This window comes from Antechinus flavipes, chromosome 4, assembly GCF_016432865.1.
Source record: "Antechinus flavipes isolate AdamAnt ecotype Samford, QLD, Australia chromosome 4, AdamAnt_v2, whole genome shotgun sequence".
NCBI lineage: Eukaryota > Metazoa > Chordata > Mammalia > Dasyuromorphia > Dasyuridae > Antechinus > Antechinus flavipes.
In genome coordinates, this window is record NC_067401.1 from 475,496,794 (window position 1) to 475,513,321 (window position 16,528).

General features: G+C 35.4%; 1 protein-coding gene across 2 annotated transcripts in view; it reads left to right on the plus strand.

The window, feature by feature from the left end:
- FAF1 (Fas associated factor 1) overlaps positions 1–16,528 on the plus strand; it is a 402,722-nt gene that overhangs the window by 119,116 nt on the left and 267,078 nt on the right. For both annotated transcript variants that reach the window (XM_051999721.1, XM_051999722.1), the window contains exon 5: positions 14,896–14,987. In XM_051999721.1, coding sequence (XP_051855681.1) covers positions 14,896–14,987 — 92 coding nt within the window. The remainder of the gene's footprint in view (positions 1–14,895; positions 14,988–16,528) is intronic.

Genomic DNA, 16,528 nt, shown 5'->3' on the forward strand with positions numbered 1-16,528 from the left:
TTCTGACAGGGTGGGAGGAGGCACTGGGCCTTTTGATAGGTTGGGATCAAGAAGAACAGTGCCGGGATTTGGAGAGGCACAGGACATTCTGATAAGTATGGAAGGTCTGGGGTCATGATGTCTAAGTTAGAAGATCTTTCTCCTTATCTGGATCATGATGATTAGGAAGGGCCAATCCTCCCCCCAATGAAATCCTATAAACCTTTTGAAATTGAATAAATGAATGATATAATGATTGGGCCATGATTTTTAGTACCTCTGCTTCCTTCTTTTTTGTTTATTTTTGGTTTCATTTCAGACTGCTTCCATCATGTCATTCTTTTCATTTGTTGACCCTCCTCTGACTCATGAAGATTTATCTTGTCAGTGAGGGGGATTGTATGGAACAGCTGTGACCCCACCCAAAATTAAAATCAGAAAAAAAAAGTAAAAAGAGAGTTATTATGATTTCACGAGAAAGGGCAACTCTCAACAGACAAGGTATCAGTAGAATGCAAAATGCAAACTGCAAAACATAAGATGATACAGATCCTAGCTAGAAGGCCCTACCCCCTATACCTCTTTTCTCCCATTGTCTGGGGATGTCCAGGCTTAAACCTGGGAAATCTATCCCAGAAACAAAAGAATAGTAGTACTAGTATGTAACAAACTCTTTACTCAGCAAGTACTTAAATGCTAATTAAGAAGAAGAGGGAAAACATTCATCCAAGACAATGGAACACCTTCAGCTTTTAGCTCTTGCTCAATTTGTTATTGCAAAGTCTCAAGTGCCAATTAGGGCACATTCCATGAGAGATCTTCATCCCATTCAGCATGGACTAGGTGTCTTCCTCCTCATCTCTCCATCATCCTTGCTTAAGCTTCTGGGACTTCTCTCTTTGCCTTTTTTTTTGCTTTATAACAACATTCTCTCAACTTAATGATAAAGAATCCAGTCTTCTCATGATAATGTAGTATTTATTTTGTTCTGTCCCATAATGATAGTGATGATGATGATGATGATGATGATAGCTTCCTTGATGTTGTAGTTGAAGCGGGTTCCAGGCATTTTTCACTTTACTCCCTGGTCTCTGCTGTGTGTATCCTCAGGTCTTCTTCTCTACCTAATTCTTCTTTTTCTAATTCTGGTGCTAAAATCAAATCATTAATATGGCTTCTGATTGAACGGATTTGTCATCTTCCTCCAGTGACTCTCCTCATCATCCTTGTCACTTTTAAACCACAATACCCTTCCGTCTTCACTACTTTTCTATTTGGTTAACTTTTCTTTATTAGAATGAAAGCTTCTTGAAGAGAGGGACTATTTTTCCTTTTATAATTTTATCACTAGTTCTTCACATGGTATTTGCCACATATTAAGCACTTAATTAAAAGTCTTTTCATTCATTTATTCATAATAATAATAATAATTGTTCTTTATGAAAACTTTTTGAAGTATATAATACTGGAATTCCATGCTTTGTTGGAACCAAAATCTTATTGGTATGAGGTTTAAAAAAAAAAAAAAAGGAAAAGGACCTATTTGCACAAAAATATTTATAGCAGCTCTTTTTGTAGTGGCTAAGAATTGGAAATCATAGTGTGTGTGTGTGACAAGACCATTGGCTCAAATAAGTTAAGGAGATTTCTCAAAGCAAAAGCAAAAAAGCAGTTAGGCAAGGAGAGGCAAGGCTCAGTTAATAGACAAGAATTATATAGAGGCCTGGGCTAACACTCCCTATAAGCTGGATCTTTGCCCTGATTAGCCAGGACAAATGACCTCACATTCTGAGTCACAAATGAGGAAAAACTTTCTACCCAACCACATCTTTAGGATTACTAAATTACCTTCTATGGGAGTTTTAATACCAAGGTGGCCCCAACTTAGTGTCACAAAGAAAAAGTCCCACTCCTTGTAAACCATGTGATTTCTGGAGAAAGAAACCTGGCCCTGAGACACAGCAGACCTTTATTCAGTCTTTAGAATACTGACTCCATCTTGTGAGACAACTGTCACAGTTCACTTCATTCGAAGGAATACCCATTATTAGGGAGTGACTGAACAAACTGTGTATATGATTTTAATGAAATTATTGTGCTATAAGAAAAAACAAACAATAATTTCAGAAAGATCTGGAAAGACCCACATGAATTGATACATAGTGAAGTGAGCAAGACCAGGAAAATACTGTACATGGTAACAGCAGTATTGTATAATGAGCAATTGTGAATGACTTCGCTATTCTCAGCAAGACAGTGATTCGAGATATTCCCAAAGAATTAATGATGAAGCATACTGTCTTCCTGTTCTAGAGAAGAATCTCTCATTTTCTTTTTTTTTTTTCTTTTATCTGAGTCTTCTTGTGCAAAATGACTAATATGGAAATATTGTATATGTATAACCTATATTTGCTTATCATCTCAGGGAGGGAAAAGAAGAAAGAGGGAGGGAGAAAATCTAGAACTCAAAATTTTAAATGAAAATGTTTAAAAATTTAAATTAAAAAAAATTTAAATATATGTAGTGGGATTATAGCTTGTATTAGTTCAAAGATTAACATCATGATGATTTTTCATCACTGAAGATCTATTTGCATTAGATTTTGGCCTTATCTTGTACAATTCTTTTGGCCTCTTCATGTATCCTGCTGCTATTGAAACCTCGTGTGTATTTTTTTCCCTCAACTCTATAGTTTGAGCTCTTTGAGAACAGAGACTTTGTTTTCTCCATTTGTATTCCTAGCACTTAGCATAATACTTTGCCCATAAGAAGAGCTTAGTAAATGCTTTTTTCAGCCATTCATTTGTTCTTTTCTTTATTTTCCTTCATACATTTCTCCTCAAGATTCTGAAGGGCATTGGAGCTTTACAGATTGATGGCATTCACTTAATATTTTGCTGGTGACTAGCACGGCATTGAGGCCTTTCCTGTGTTACCCCTTCATAGTTACACTGACAGTATCTTTTGTGAAAGTGATCTTGGGGAGTGGACTGCCACTCATTTTTATTCAGTTCAGCCATCATTTATTGGGTGCTTACTATGGAAAAGGCACTGTACTTGGCACTGGGGATACAAAGAGAAAAAGGGACTGTCTTTGCCCTAATAGATCTTTTCTTCTTCCACAGGGATTTGACAGCATCCACTTAACAAACATTTATTTAATAAATACCCCCACATGCATACTGTGCTAGGCATTAGGAAGGCAATAATTCCCATTCTCAAGAAATTTTGTATTCTGATGGGGATTACAAGTACATATAATTCTATATGGAACTAATATTTTAAAATGTGTGTATGCGTACATAAAAGTAGTTGAATAGGTAGGGTACTAGTAATTGGGGAATCAGGAAAGACTTCTTGTTCAATGGGATGTTTGAGCTATGAATTAAAAGAAGAGAGATTAAGAGAACAAAGGTTCAGGAAAGGGACTACAAATGTGTGAAGATAAAGAGATGTAGTGTCGCATGCAGTATAGGGAAATTAGTGTATAATGACACTAACATGTGAGGTTGGGCCAGGTTGTAAAGGGTTTTAAAAGTCAAATAGAAGAGTTTATCAGTAGGACCCAAACTTCTAGTCTGTGGATGGCCAGAGCTGAACAGAGGCTAGAGACAGGAGAGTCAGGAATCAAACAGAAGTTTAATTTCAAAGTGAGGGTCATGGCTTGCGAGCAAGGAGGCAAATTAGTCCCATGTGTCAGGGCTCTGCCTCCTAGTAGGGAGATCTGATTGAGCATAGGGGGATCTCAGTACGGGTGCTAGTGTTTTATACAGTGAACTGTAGCCCTGACATTGCAGGGTAACAGCAACAATGTGAGGAGCTGGATTCATAACTGGGCTTTATGATTGACTTGTCCAAGCTTGTCCAGTGTTTGTCTAGGGAGAATACCTGGTGCTGGTCAAAGCAATACAAGAATTATGTGATTTTGCCAGAGGGTGAGCACAGAGAATTGTTGTTATGCCAAGCTCAGGGCACAGCTTGCTTGCTGGGTGTTAGATCTGGAAAGCAGGATATCTCCTAATATCTTGACAAGTTTATGTTTGATCCTAGAGGCAACAAGGAGCTATTGGAGTTTATTGTAGGTGACATGGTCAGATCATCACTTGAGGATCATCATTTGGAATAAGAAGGTATTTGAAAGAAGTAAACCATTTAGGCCATTTTTGTAATCTAGAGGAACAAGGATGAGGGCCTGAACAGAATTGTTATTTGTGTAATCAGTGAGAAAAGGTCTGATATAAGAGATGATTTGAGTGTGGAAATGATAGGGAACTTAAAGGATCTAAAGGTGAAGAAGAGTGATGAATTATAAAACTTGGAAGATAAGTTTATGACTTAATAATGCAAACCATAGTATGTGGGATAGAATTATATTAAACCCCTCTTACCCGGTTTGACTACTCAGAGGTATCTCTAGGTACAATAGAAAGTTTTAATTCATTTCTTGTAAGAAGAGGGCCAACAACTATCTGAGCAGTTCAGAATAGAGTGGGCGCACGTTGAGGGCAGGAGGGTACCTATATAACACCAAGATGGAAGTACATTTCTCCCCATTTCTTCTCTCCCCTCCTTCCCCCATTGGTTTTTAAATTCATTGAATGAACTGGAAAGGAAGTAGCTATGAGAATAGAGATCATGTGACTTGGGCCTAAGGTCCAATCCACTCCATCTCACAGTCTTTTTGAAAAATATTCATTTATTTCATTCAGTAGTAAGTAAAATGACTGGAGGCAGCTGAGGAGGGGAAAAGTCAGGTTAGATTTCAAAAGGAGGAAATTGCATTTGAAGTATACTTTGAAGAAATTTAGAGGTTGTTTAATATGGCGATTGGAGGACATTTTTTTCAGGCATGGAGGACAGCCTTTGTAAAGATATAGCAATAAGAAATAGAATGTCACATGGGAGGAACAGCAGGAGGACCAGTTTGCCTGGACTACCAAGTATTTGAAGGCAAACTCTGTAAAGGCTGGAGTGTCAGACTGGAACCAGGCCATGAAGCGGGTAAAGAGATCAATGTGCAAGAAATGGAGATCAACTTAAAGGAGGGAAAGGGACCCACATGTGCAAAAACATTTGTGGCAGCCCTCTTTGTGGTGGCAAGAAACTGGAAACTGAGTGGATGTCCATCAATTGGAGAATGACTAAATAAGTTATGGTATATGAATGTTATAGAATATTATTGTTCTGTAAGAAATGACCAGCAGGATGACTTCAGAGAGGCCCGAAGAGACTTACAGAGACTGATGGTGAGTGAAATGAGCAGAACCAGGAGATCTTTATACACAGCAACAACAAAATTATGTAATCATTAATCCTGATGGACGTAGCTTTCTTCAAGAGTGATATGATTCAGACCAGTTCCACTTGTTCAGTGACGAAGAGAACCATTTACACCCAGAGAGAGAACCATGGGAACAATGTAGAACACAACATAGTATTCTCATTCTCTCTGTTGTTATTTGCTTGCATTTTGTTTTCTTTCTCAAGGTGTTCTTTTTCTTCCTTCTTGATCTGAGTTTTCTTGTGCAGGAAAATAATTGTATAAATATGTATACATATATTGGATTTAACATATACTTTAACATATTTAACATTCATTGGACTGCCAGCTAGGGGAGGGGATGGGAGGAAGGAGGGGAAAATTTGGAACAAATGGTTTTGCAAAGGTCAGTGTTGGAAAAATTACCCGTGCATATGTTTTGTAAATAAAAAGCTTTAAAAAAAAAAAAAGAAAAGAAAAAGAAATGGAGAACAAGTCAACATACTTCACAAATGATTTAGAAGGAAGCATCCAAGATGACTGTGTTCTTAAACCTTGAATGACTAGGTGATTTATACCCATAATATATCAGGTAACCTGTAATATAATATATATCAAAAAATAATATAATATAACCTGTAAAACTGTGGTTATTATCCAATTTTGTAGATGGAAAAGCTATCTGAAGTGCAGTGACTTATCCATGGTCATACGGTTAATTAGTATTAGCCTCAGGTTGAACACTGGCTTCCTGACACCTAGACTAGTTTTGTTTCACTTACAACAGATTCTGTTTCCTCAGTTTGCCCAAACCTCTTTCCCAAATAGACTCCTCAACAGCTCATTTTGAAGGATCCTTCTCATTTGAATCAAGGCAATTAAACTGTGCTTCCATCGTTCGATCTAGTCGCTTTCCCATTGCTTTCATTGTCTAACTCTAAACAATCTTTATTGTAGAATTGAATTCCAGAGGAGGGTGGCCACTGAATTAATTAAAAAGTTTGTCAGCAAACTTGTATTTATTCAGTGCCTACTCCATATGAGACATAGTGGTAAGTGCTATGGAGACAAAGGGGAAAATATGGCACCTGCTCTCAAGAAGTTTAATGGAATAGATAACATGTATAAGAAAATATATACAAAATAAATGAAAGATTATCTCAAGAAAGTCATGGAAAAGGCCTCCTGTTGAAAGTGAGGTTTGAGTTGTCTTAAATAAGTCAAGGAAACCAGGAGGCAGAAATGAAGGTGGAAAGTGTAGAGTTCAGCCAGTGACAATGTTCTTTGGGAAGATGGAATGTCGTGCATAGGGAACAATTAATAGGCCAGGACTGCCGAATCATGGAATTTGAGGAAGAAAGCAGAGTGCAGGAAGACTAAAAAAGTTGGAAATGGTTGTGAAAAGCTTTAATTGCCAAATGGAAGATTTTATATTTGAGCCTGGAAATAAGAGGGATTAGTGACATTTATTGAATGGGGGTTGAAGGGAGTATGACATGATCAGATTTGCATTTTAGTGAAAGTCATTTTGCCAGGGGGAGTGAAAGATAGATGGGAATGGAAAAAGATTTGTGGAAGGGAGACCAGTTAGGAAGTTGTTGCCGCAGTTCAGGTGAAAGATGACTGATTGCCCAGGATCACCTAGCTACTTAATTTTCCTGAATCTAGGTCCAATACTCTGTGCATGATGGCGCGCCCTGTCTGCCCCATTAATATCTTTATCTAAATCATTGATAAAAATTTTAATCAGCTCAAACATCTGCTTTGCCACTCATTATCTAGATGAGTCTGGGCAATACACTGAACCTTTCTGGGCCCTAGTTCTTCTGAATCTGAGAAGTAACAGTGGCTCAAATAATGTAAAATTTCATAATTGGCAGAGTACTTTTGTGCGGAGAAACCTTATTTGATTAATTGGTTTTTGCTCCTTATTGATAGTTTTTTTTTCCATTGAAAGGGAAAACTAACCAGCTCTGGCACAGAAAGAACAATGCTGTCCAAGAAGTCCAAAAGAACTTAGTGGAAATTTGGACTGCCACAAGACCTTTGGAAGAACATCACTTATCTCTGTGCCACAGTTACCCATCTGTAAAATGGGAATAATAATATCCATACTGTTCATTCCTACCTCAAAAAGCCTTTATGAGGTTAAGAAGATCATAAGGGGACTTGTGCTTTAAGCTCTTTCAGAATAAAGATGATTTCAAGTGTATGTGGGGAAGCTCCTTACAGGGACCACCCCTTGTGCTTTGTGTTTTGTATCACACCCTTTGATCCAGAGTGTTTCTACTGGGCTTATATCCCAGAGAGATCTTAAAGGAGGAAAAGAGACCCACATGTGCAAAAATGTTTGTGGCAGAAACTGGAAACTGAGTGGATGCCCATCACTGGAGAATGGCTGAATAACTTATAGTACACCAATGTTATGGAATATTATTGTTCTGTAAGAAATAATCAGCATTATATATGGCTTTAAATATTACAAGACAGGAAATTGAATACTTGAAACATCCTAAGTAATTCCCAGAGAACCATAACAGAATGTTCCAAAATTCAGAAGAGAATGGGAAGTATAAGACAAGTTAGAAGAAAACAGATGTCACAGTTATGGCCTATGCATCAGAAATAGAAAAACTTGAATCTACAATAGAGGATACAATAGATTTGTAATACAAATGAAATGAAATGAAAGATGTTCTGGTAGAACAAAAGCAAAAGACAATGAAGTAAAAAAAAAAAAAATCTAAGACAACAGCAACACTTGAGGCCTATACAATTAAAAGCTAATAAGTTAAAGAGTGGACACTTGAAGACATCTTAAGGATAATAGATTTCCTTGAAAAAACCTGAAGATTATACCACAGGAAATAATATCAGGAAATAGCATGGTATTTTAAAAATAGAGTAAATAACCAATTGAAAGACTTTAAAACTACAAAATAAAACAAAATGACCTACACTAAGGCATTGAGTAACTAAATTTTGAAATTCCAGTGACTAATAAAATAAATAAAATGACACATATATCATATACATAATATAATATAACCTGTAAAACTGTAGTTATTATCCAATTATTCTATACGTAATAAAAGCTAGAATGAAATGAAAGACAATAGAATAATGTATCTGTAAAAGCAAACTCAGAAGGTCAGCTGTTCAATAAGAGAGACATTTAAGGTGTTCCTAGGAGGAATAAACAAGGCATGAATGGAATATTTAACTTACAACTAATCCCTCCCTCCTTCAAATAACAGAAATAGAGAAAAGTAAATGATTTATCAGGACAAGAATGAGTAATGAAATAAATTACTCTTATTAATAGAAATTTAAAAATATATATCAAAAGTAAGGGAAGGGAATAAGCATTATATAGTTCATCTTTTGTTCTAAGCATTCTGCTTATGTGACTCTCACAACTACCCTGTGAATTGAGTGCTGTTATTATCTCCATTTTACAGGTGAGGAATTTGAGGTAGCCAGAAGTTAAATGACTTGTTCAGGGATCTACAACTAGTTAAGATCTTCATGACTTGAGAGGGAATGAATCTTACTTAGCCTTTATTCATGAATGAATAATGGAGAGAAGATAAAGAGTCCCTACTAGGAAAAGCTCACTAGGAAAAAGTGAAAAGAAAGAAGAGATTGAAATAGGGTGAATGAAAGGAAGTCTTAGCTCAGCAGCTGAGGGAACTCCATAGGAGAGCATTGCCATGGGGTAAGAGATATATATATGTCTATAATAAGAGATGGGTACTTCTGAAGGAGGAAGGCTGTTTCCCCTGAGAGAATATTGTTTTTTTATGGGCAGTATTTTACCTCAAGAGAAGGAAAATCATAGATGTGGAGGCACCACATCCCAGAAATGATGAGAGGACCCAGAAATGGGTAGGAAAACAAACATGGGTAGGGCATAAGGGAGAACTGGAATAAATGGTCTGTGATACGGGGTGATTTTTACCAGGGACAGTCCTTCTATCCTTATTACTTATCTTATAAATTGATAATTCAAAGTCAGGCACAATAGAAAATAGGAATAATAGTGCAAGATCTATGAGTCAATATAATAGGAATTAGTTTTGAGAAAACTCATATTTAGTGCTTAAGAAACTTGGAACATAAAGAGATTAGATAAGAAATGCTTGAGCACATACATAATACATGAGTCAAAAAATTAAAATTCAAAATAACAATACATGAGAATCAATGACAAGAGCAAGGAAAAGAAATTCTTCCTAGAAAAAGGAGGGGAAAGAAACAAAACAGATCAAAGATATTGGAGAGGAGTGAGGGAAGATTTTGAACTAAAATAGAAGGGAGAATTTAGATTACTCAATAAAAGGACCAGAGAGGAAACCAGTAAGTTAATTAAAACTCCAAAACTAGGCAAAGGGTTGACAGGAGAGTAAGAAAGAAAGGCTGTGAGAATAGAGTTGTATCAAAGTAGATGAAGCAAAACTAATTGTAAGAACAAATAAAAAAACTGACTTAAAAAGGCAAAGAAGAAAAAAAAGCCAAAAAGCATGAACTAAGGAAATAAGAAACCAAATTCATGTGAATGGATTAAACAGTGCAATAAATTGAAAGAACAGGATAAATTTGATGTGACATCTCCTTACCCTCTCCTCCTCCAAAAATCCTCAAGCTCAGCAATGAATTGAAAGAAAAGGGTAATTATATGTGATCCCCACCAAAGTCCCCAAGTTTAATAAAAAAAAAAAAAACCCAAAAACCAAAATCAACAAACTCTGTAAAATATGTTTCTTGGAATTACACTTCTAAAAAGTGAAGATGATATATATATCTATATATTGTGTATTAGATGAATTTTAAAAAGAGCAGAAGATATCATCAAATGAATATTTACTATGTAAACAGATAAGGAAATTACATTATTCTTTTTTTTTCATAATTATAATTTTTTATTATTTTTATTATGGAACCCATGCCTGGGTAATTTTTAACAACATTATCCCTTGCACTCACTTCTATTCCGACTTTTCCTCTCTCTTCCTCCACCCCCTCTCCCAGATGGCAAGCAGTCCTATACATGTTAAATATGGCACAGTATATCCTAGATACAATATATGTGTGCAGAACCAAACAGTTCTCTTGTTGGATTGGAATTGGATTCAGAAGGTAAAAATAACCCGGGAAGAAAAACAAAAATGCAAACAGTTTACATTCATTTCCCAGTGTTCTTTCTTTGGGTGTAGCTGCTTCTGTACATCATTGATCGATTGAAACTGAGTTAGATCTTCTCTTTGTCGAAGAAATCCACTTCCATCAGAATACATCTTCATACAGTATCGTTGTTGAAGTATATAATGATCTCCTGGTTCTTCTCACTTCCCTCAGCATCAGTTCGTGTAATCTGTCCAAGCCTCTCTGCATTCATCCTGCTGGTCATTTCTTACAGAACAATAATATTCCATAACATTCATATACCACAATTTACTCAATTCTCCAATTGATGGGCATCCATTCATTTTCCAGCTTCTAGCTACTACAAAGAGGGCTGCCACAAACATTTTGGCACATACAGGTCCATTTCCCTTCTTTAGTATCTCTTTGGGGTATAAGCCCAGTAGAAACACTGCTGGATCAAAGGGTATGCACAGTTTGATAACTTTTTGAGCATAGTTCCAAATTTTCTCCGGAATGGCTGGATGTATTCACAGTTCCACCAATAGTGAAATTACATTATTCTTAAAGAAAAAAGACAAATAAATATCGACATTAACTTATATGCTTTATATGGCATTACATTTAAATTCCCAAATATTCTTCTCTGAGATTTAACTGAAACATAAATAGAAAGTGAAATATAACAAACCGTTGGAGAAATTTATAGTGTCTTAAGAATATATTAAATATATAGTGCTGTTAAAGAATATATATAATTCTCCATAGTACATGGTACTTTTATAAAATTTTATCCTGTATTAGGCAACTGAAAATCCATATATAAAGGTGAACATGTTAAATTTTCTAGATTTTAGTGCAATAAAAATAGTAATCAATTTAAGAATTTCTAACAAAGGATGAAAACCTAAGGAGATTTGTAAACAAAATAGGATCTTAAAAAAAGTAACAAATAAGTCCAAAATAGAAACAAAAAAGGATATCTTAAAAACAGAGGAGAAATAAATAAATGAGAGCCCTAAGGAAAATCATGCCAATGTTAAAATTAAAGGCTAGTTCTTTGAATAACTTAACAAAATTTGGCAAGTAAGTGACAGTGGACCAAATCCTAGATTTGGCATTATAAAAACCCAAATTAAAATTTGGCCCCAAAATTTTTATTAAAAATTTTAATTGAAATCTTGACAAAATAACTATAGCAATTTAATTTGTTTTTTTTTTTTTTTAATCATTCATCAGGACTAAGGTGCAGTATGCAAGTGAGGCAGAGATGGTTTAATATCAGGAAAATAATAAACATTATGAACTATGTTAAAAAGGAAGTTGTTTAAAAAAAAATAAAAGCCTTAATTTTAAACAGTAGGCCATTAAGGCAGATGGAGAGATGAAGAGAAGATAGAGATAGACATACCTATATAACATTATTTTAAGATACAGAATTTGCTGAGAATCATAGTCATGTGTCTTGTATAAAATTTCAATTTTGAGATGCCATTATTAGGTGATAGTGGCATAAAAATAATTCCTTATATACCTACGGGAAATGAAGTCCAAAATGATCACAAAGACAGGTGAGTTCCTTGGTAAGTTAAGACATTTAATTGTCAGGATTTTGGTTAACTTTAATTAACTTATATTACAAAACATAAATCAGTTCCTCCATAATCTTTAAGGTCCACAAAATAAGTAAGTCTTCTGAAAGTGATGACCAGTTCTTAGAATAACAAGTTACAAATCTTGAAAATATTTTTCTAATCACTAGTGTGCTGACTCTGTCCAGTGAGTTGTAAACAAAATATGGAGAGAGATAGACACAGAAATACATTTTTATATATTTTCTATCACACTTGTTGTTTTATTAGTCAACTTGTTTTGCTTAAATCACTGTGAGCAAGATTGAGTAGTAAATAAAAAATGAGAATTTAAGAATATAATTCATCTACTTACAGTATTCCTGAGAAGTCATAACCTCTGGATACAAGGATAACATTCCTGACATTTTCAACTAGTTGTCTTTGTTGATAGTGTTTGTATCAAATTATCCATTCTTATTTGGTCCCCTTTTAGTCATAACCAGGAGGTACAATCCAGGTACATATCAATCTCTCTTCTATAGATTCAATTAAAAAGACATACTTAATAAGGATCAATATGTGAATCCCTGGACTAGACATTAGTGTTAGTAAGCAAGCAAACCTTGAACTTGGTAACTACTGTTCTTAGGAAATTTTAAAGTATCTAGACTAGTGAAATCAATTAAAGCTGAAAAAGATTTTTTTTTTTTGGTTAAGAGAACTAAAACCCTATTATTATTATTATTTAAAAACTATAACTTTTGCCTACCCATAAGAGGTTAGTGCAAGTCTCCCATCTCAGGGAAATAGTACAAAACAATAAAGTTTTACTTGTTTAAAAAAAGAAAGAAAGAAAATCATCCCAAACTAGATGATTATCTGATTAGATATAGGAAAAAAAATCACTTGAAAAGATATAGCACTCTTTTATGCTTTAAAAAAAAAATCTTTCCAAAAAAGGCAATGAGGTATCTTCTGTATTATAAATGTATCTAAAACAAAAAGCACTCATCATATGAAATGTAGATATAATTGAAGCTTTCCCAGTAAATACAGGAATAAAAACAAGGGTGGCATTTTAAATCTACTCTTATTTGAAACAGTTCTAGAAATGTAAGCAAAGTAGTATTTTAAGAAAATAAATGAAGGTATAAAGATAGGCAAAGAAGAACCATAATCACTATTAAGTTGTGATTATTTTCAATAATATAAGTTTTTTGAGAATAGGGATTCTCTGTTATTGTTCTATAAGAAAAGACCAGCAGGATGAATACAGAGAGGCTTGGAGAGACTTACATGAACTGATGCTAAGTGAAATGAGCAGAACCAGGAGATCATTATACACTACAACAACGATGTTGTATGAGGATGTATTCTGATGGAAGTGGACTTTTTTGACAAAGAGACCTAACTCAGTTTCAATTGATAAATGATGGACAGAAGCAGCTACATCCAAAGAAAGAACACTGGGAAATGAATGTGAACTATTTGCATTTTTGTCTTTCTTCGCGGGTTGTTTTTACTTTCTAAATCCAATTCTCCCTGTGCAACAAGAGAACTGTTCGGTTCTGCAAACATATATTGTATCTAGGATATACTGCAACATATCTAACATATATAGTACTGCTTGCCATTTAGGGGAGGGGGTGGAGGGAAGGAGGGGAAAAATCGGAACAGAAGCGAGTGCAAGGGATAATGTTGTAAAAAAAATTACCCTGGCATGGATTCTGTCAATAAAAAGTTATTATAAAATAAAATAAAATATATATTTAAAAAACCATTAAAAAAAGAGAGAATAGGGATTCTCTATTTTTTAAAAATCTGTCTCTTCATTGCTTACCATTGTACTTAACTCATAATAGATATTTGTAATAATCATTGAAGCTTAACCCTTAAAGAAGAGATATGGGAATATACTTTATATTATGCCTTTGCAGATATGGGGGTGGTCAACAGCTTTACTGAAGTGCATATAATGTCAGCCTTTTTTCTTTGTATATTGATTGGTTTTCTTGATTTTTTTTCATTTAAAAATTTTGTTATATGGGATAACTTGGGATGGTGGGTGGATGGGATTGGAGTATAGGAAGAAATCTAGAGGATGAAAAAGTAAACTATTTCAGTAAACATACTTTTAAAGTAAATCTATGATTAAATCATGGAAAGAGAGGCAAAGCCAGTACTACTTTAGAGAGTAGTAGGGTGGTATCCTCAACCCCTCACAAATATGTAACAGCTTTTGTAGCTAAAACAAGAATAGTACTCACCTGAAATCCAGACAGTTGTAAACATCTCTGGAACCGTTTACAGAAACGCAAAGAGAAGGTACAACTTGGGATGTTGCTAAAGAGCCTTGGGCCTGAAGGAAGGAGTTCACAGTGATCATGCAAAGGCTGTTCCCAGGACTTGGCTCATCGTAGTGTGTTTTACTTTATTGAGTAGGCTCCTGGGGTCTGTCATCACTCTGAATCATGGCAGCTTGGAGAAGCTAAGAGAGCCAGATGTTTGAGAGAATGGGGTTAGATTTCCTATCTCACAGAGACAAGTTTTAGTAAGGAAGATTCTGGATATGAGGGCATTCCCAAAAAAGAACTGAGCAAGAAGGAAAGGAATTATTTTTATGCCACTATCACCTAATAATGGCATCTCAGGAGAAGAGGGCATAGTTATAACAAAAATAATCCACCTGAGAAAGATTGATTGAAATATATGTTTTTTCTGCTCTAAAATATCACCTAAATGTTTTTTTTTTTTTTTCCTGAGAGTGTATCACCTTTCCTAATAAAGTAGATTAAAGTGGATGTTCTGTAAATGACTTTTTTTTGGGGGGAGGGGGGATCTTTCATAGTAACAGTTTTCTAGAGCTATAATGTTAAAAGAAAAATGTTAAATATTATGTTATTTGATTAACATTTGGTTTTTTCTTTCTTTTATAGGAGAGATCAAACAGATTCTAGAAAATGAACTCCAGATTCCTGTATCTAAAATGCTATTAAAAGGCTGGAAGACTGGAGATGTAGAAGACAGTGTAAGTTTGCTTACTTTATGGAAGTAAAAGTAAAAGTAAAAAAAATATTCTATGTGCCTATTGATTAAGCAGTAAACAACATGTAAGTTTTTACAAATCACGAGATCAGATTTTCCAAGTATTCAAAATGTCAAGAAACTGTTTTATTCATCAAAGTATGTCGGAAAATAATGAGTTTTTCATGTAATTCAAGTTCTTTGGACATAATTTTTTGCAGCTTCATAAACTCATGGGATATCAGAGTTAGAAAGAACTTAGTGATAATTTAATACTAATGCTTTATTTTACAAATGATGACTAAAACTTAGATAGGGGAAGGGACAGTCAGTTAGTGGCAGTAATGGGACTAATGTTACATCTCCTGATTAAATTTAATTCAGCAGACACAGTTATTGAACTCTTGTTATTCTTAGGCTATATGCCAACTACTTGGGACATAAAGACATAATGAAAGAGACTCTTATCAAGGAGTTTGCATTCCACATGATTTTTTTATTTCTTCCTCCCCAATTAATAAACTTTGTTTTGTCTTCCAAAAGCAATTACACATTCGATTTTCCCCTCTCCCCTTCCCTTTTCCTTCCTTCTTTTTTCCCTCCTTACCTCCTCCCATACAGGCAAACATACATAGAAATATAAAGTTAATGCAGCAGATAGGTGGAATAAAATAAAGTATCTATAAGGATATAAAATACAAGCACAACATCAAAACCTAATGCTCTTATTTTTTTTCTTGGAAGAAAATTCACAGTTTTATTTTGAAGGGACTTGGAAGTTGTAGTGTCTATACCTCTCACTTTCTAGAAAAAGCTTTGGAAACTTGAGAGTAAAACAAATTTCCTTGGACTGCGGACCCAAACCAGCATCTTCTGAGTCCCAGAGTCAGTCTTTAAGAGTAGTGATCAGCCCTGCAGGGCATTCGTGCCCGAGGTCCTTGGAGGACCCAAGCCTAGCTCGAGCTGCCTTCACGGGCCCTAGAGCCTCCCGTGACCTGGACTACATAGTTGTGCATGAGAAGAAGCCTGGAGGAGAGGGAGTCACCTTGTAGGATAGTGACAGACTCTGTGAGCAGCAGTTCAGTTAGAAACATGCTACCAGTTTCAGGTTCTCAAATTCTAGCTCAGAGAGACAGATTTTTAGGTCAAGAGTGGCTCTGATTATATATGTCTGTGTGTGATCCTCTAAGAAGGAAGCAGAAAGAGAGCTAGCCACAGCATCCAGAAGATCCAGGTCTAGGCCCGCCTCCGCCACCTGCTGGCCATGGGATCAACCTCATTGCCCCAGCAGTTACGAGACTAAGTTCCCAGGCTTCTTAGTGTGGGCCAAGAGACCTCAGTGCAGCTGAGTCTCGACTCAGCCCCTTCTTGCTAGAAAACTCCTGTTTTTCCCTTCTTCTATTAGATTTGGAGTTTTGGGGGAACAGGTACTCTGGTATCTGTTTCAGTGACTATTTATGGAGTCGTCCCCTGATTCAGAAAGTTATGCTTGAGCCCCACGAATGTCTGATCCTTGCCTGTGTTTGTTGTGCTTACCATCCGGGA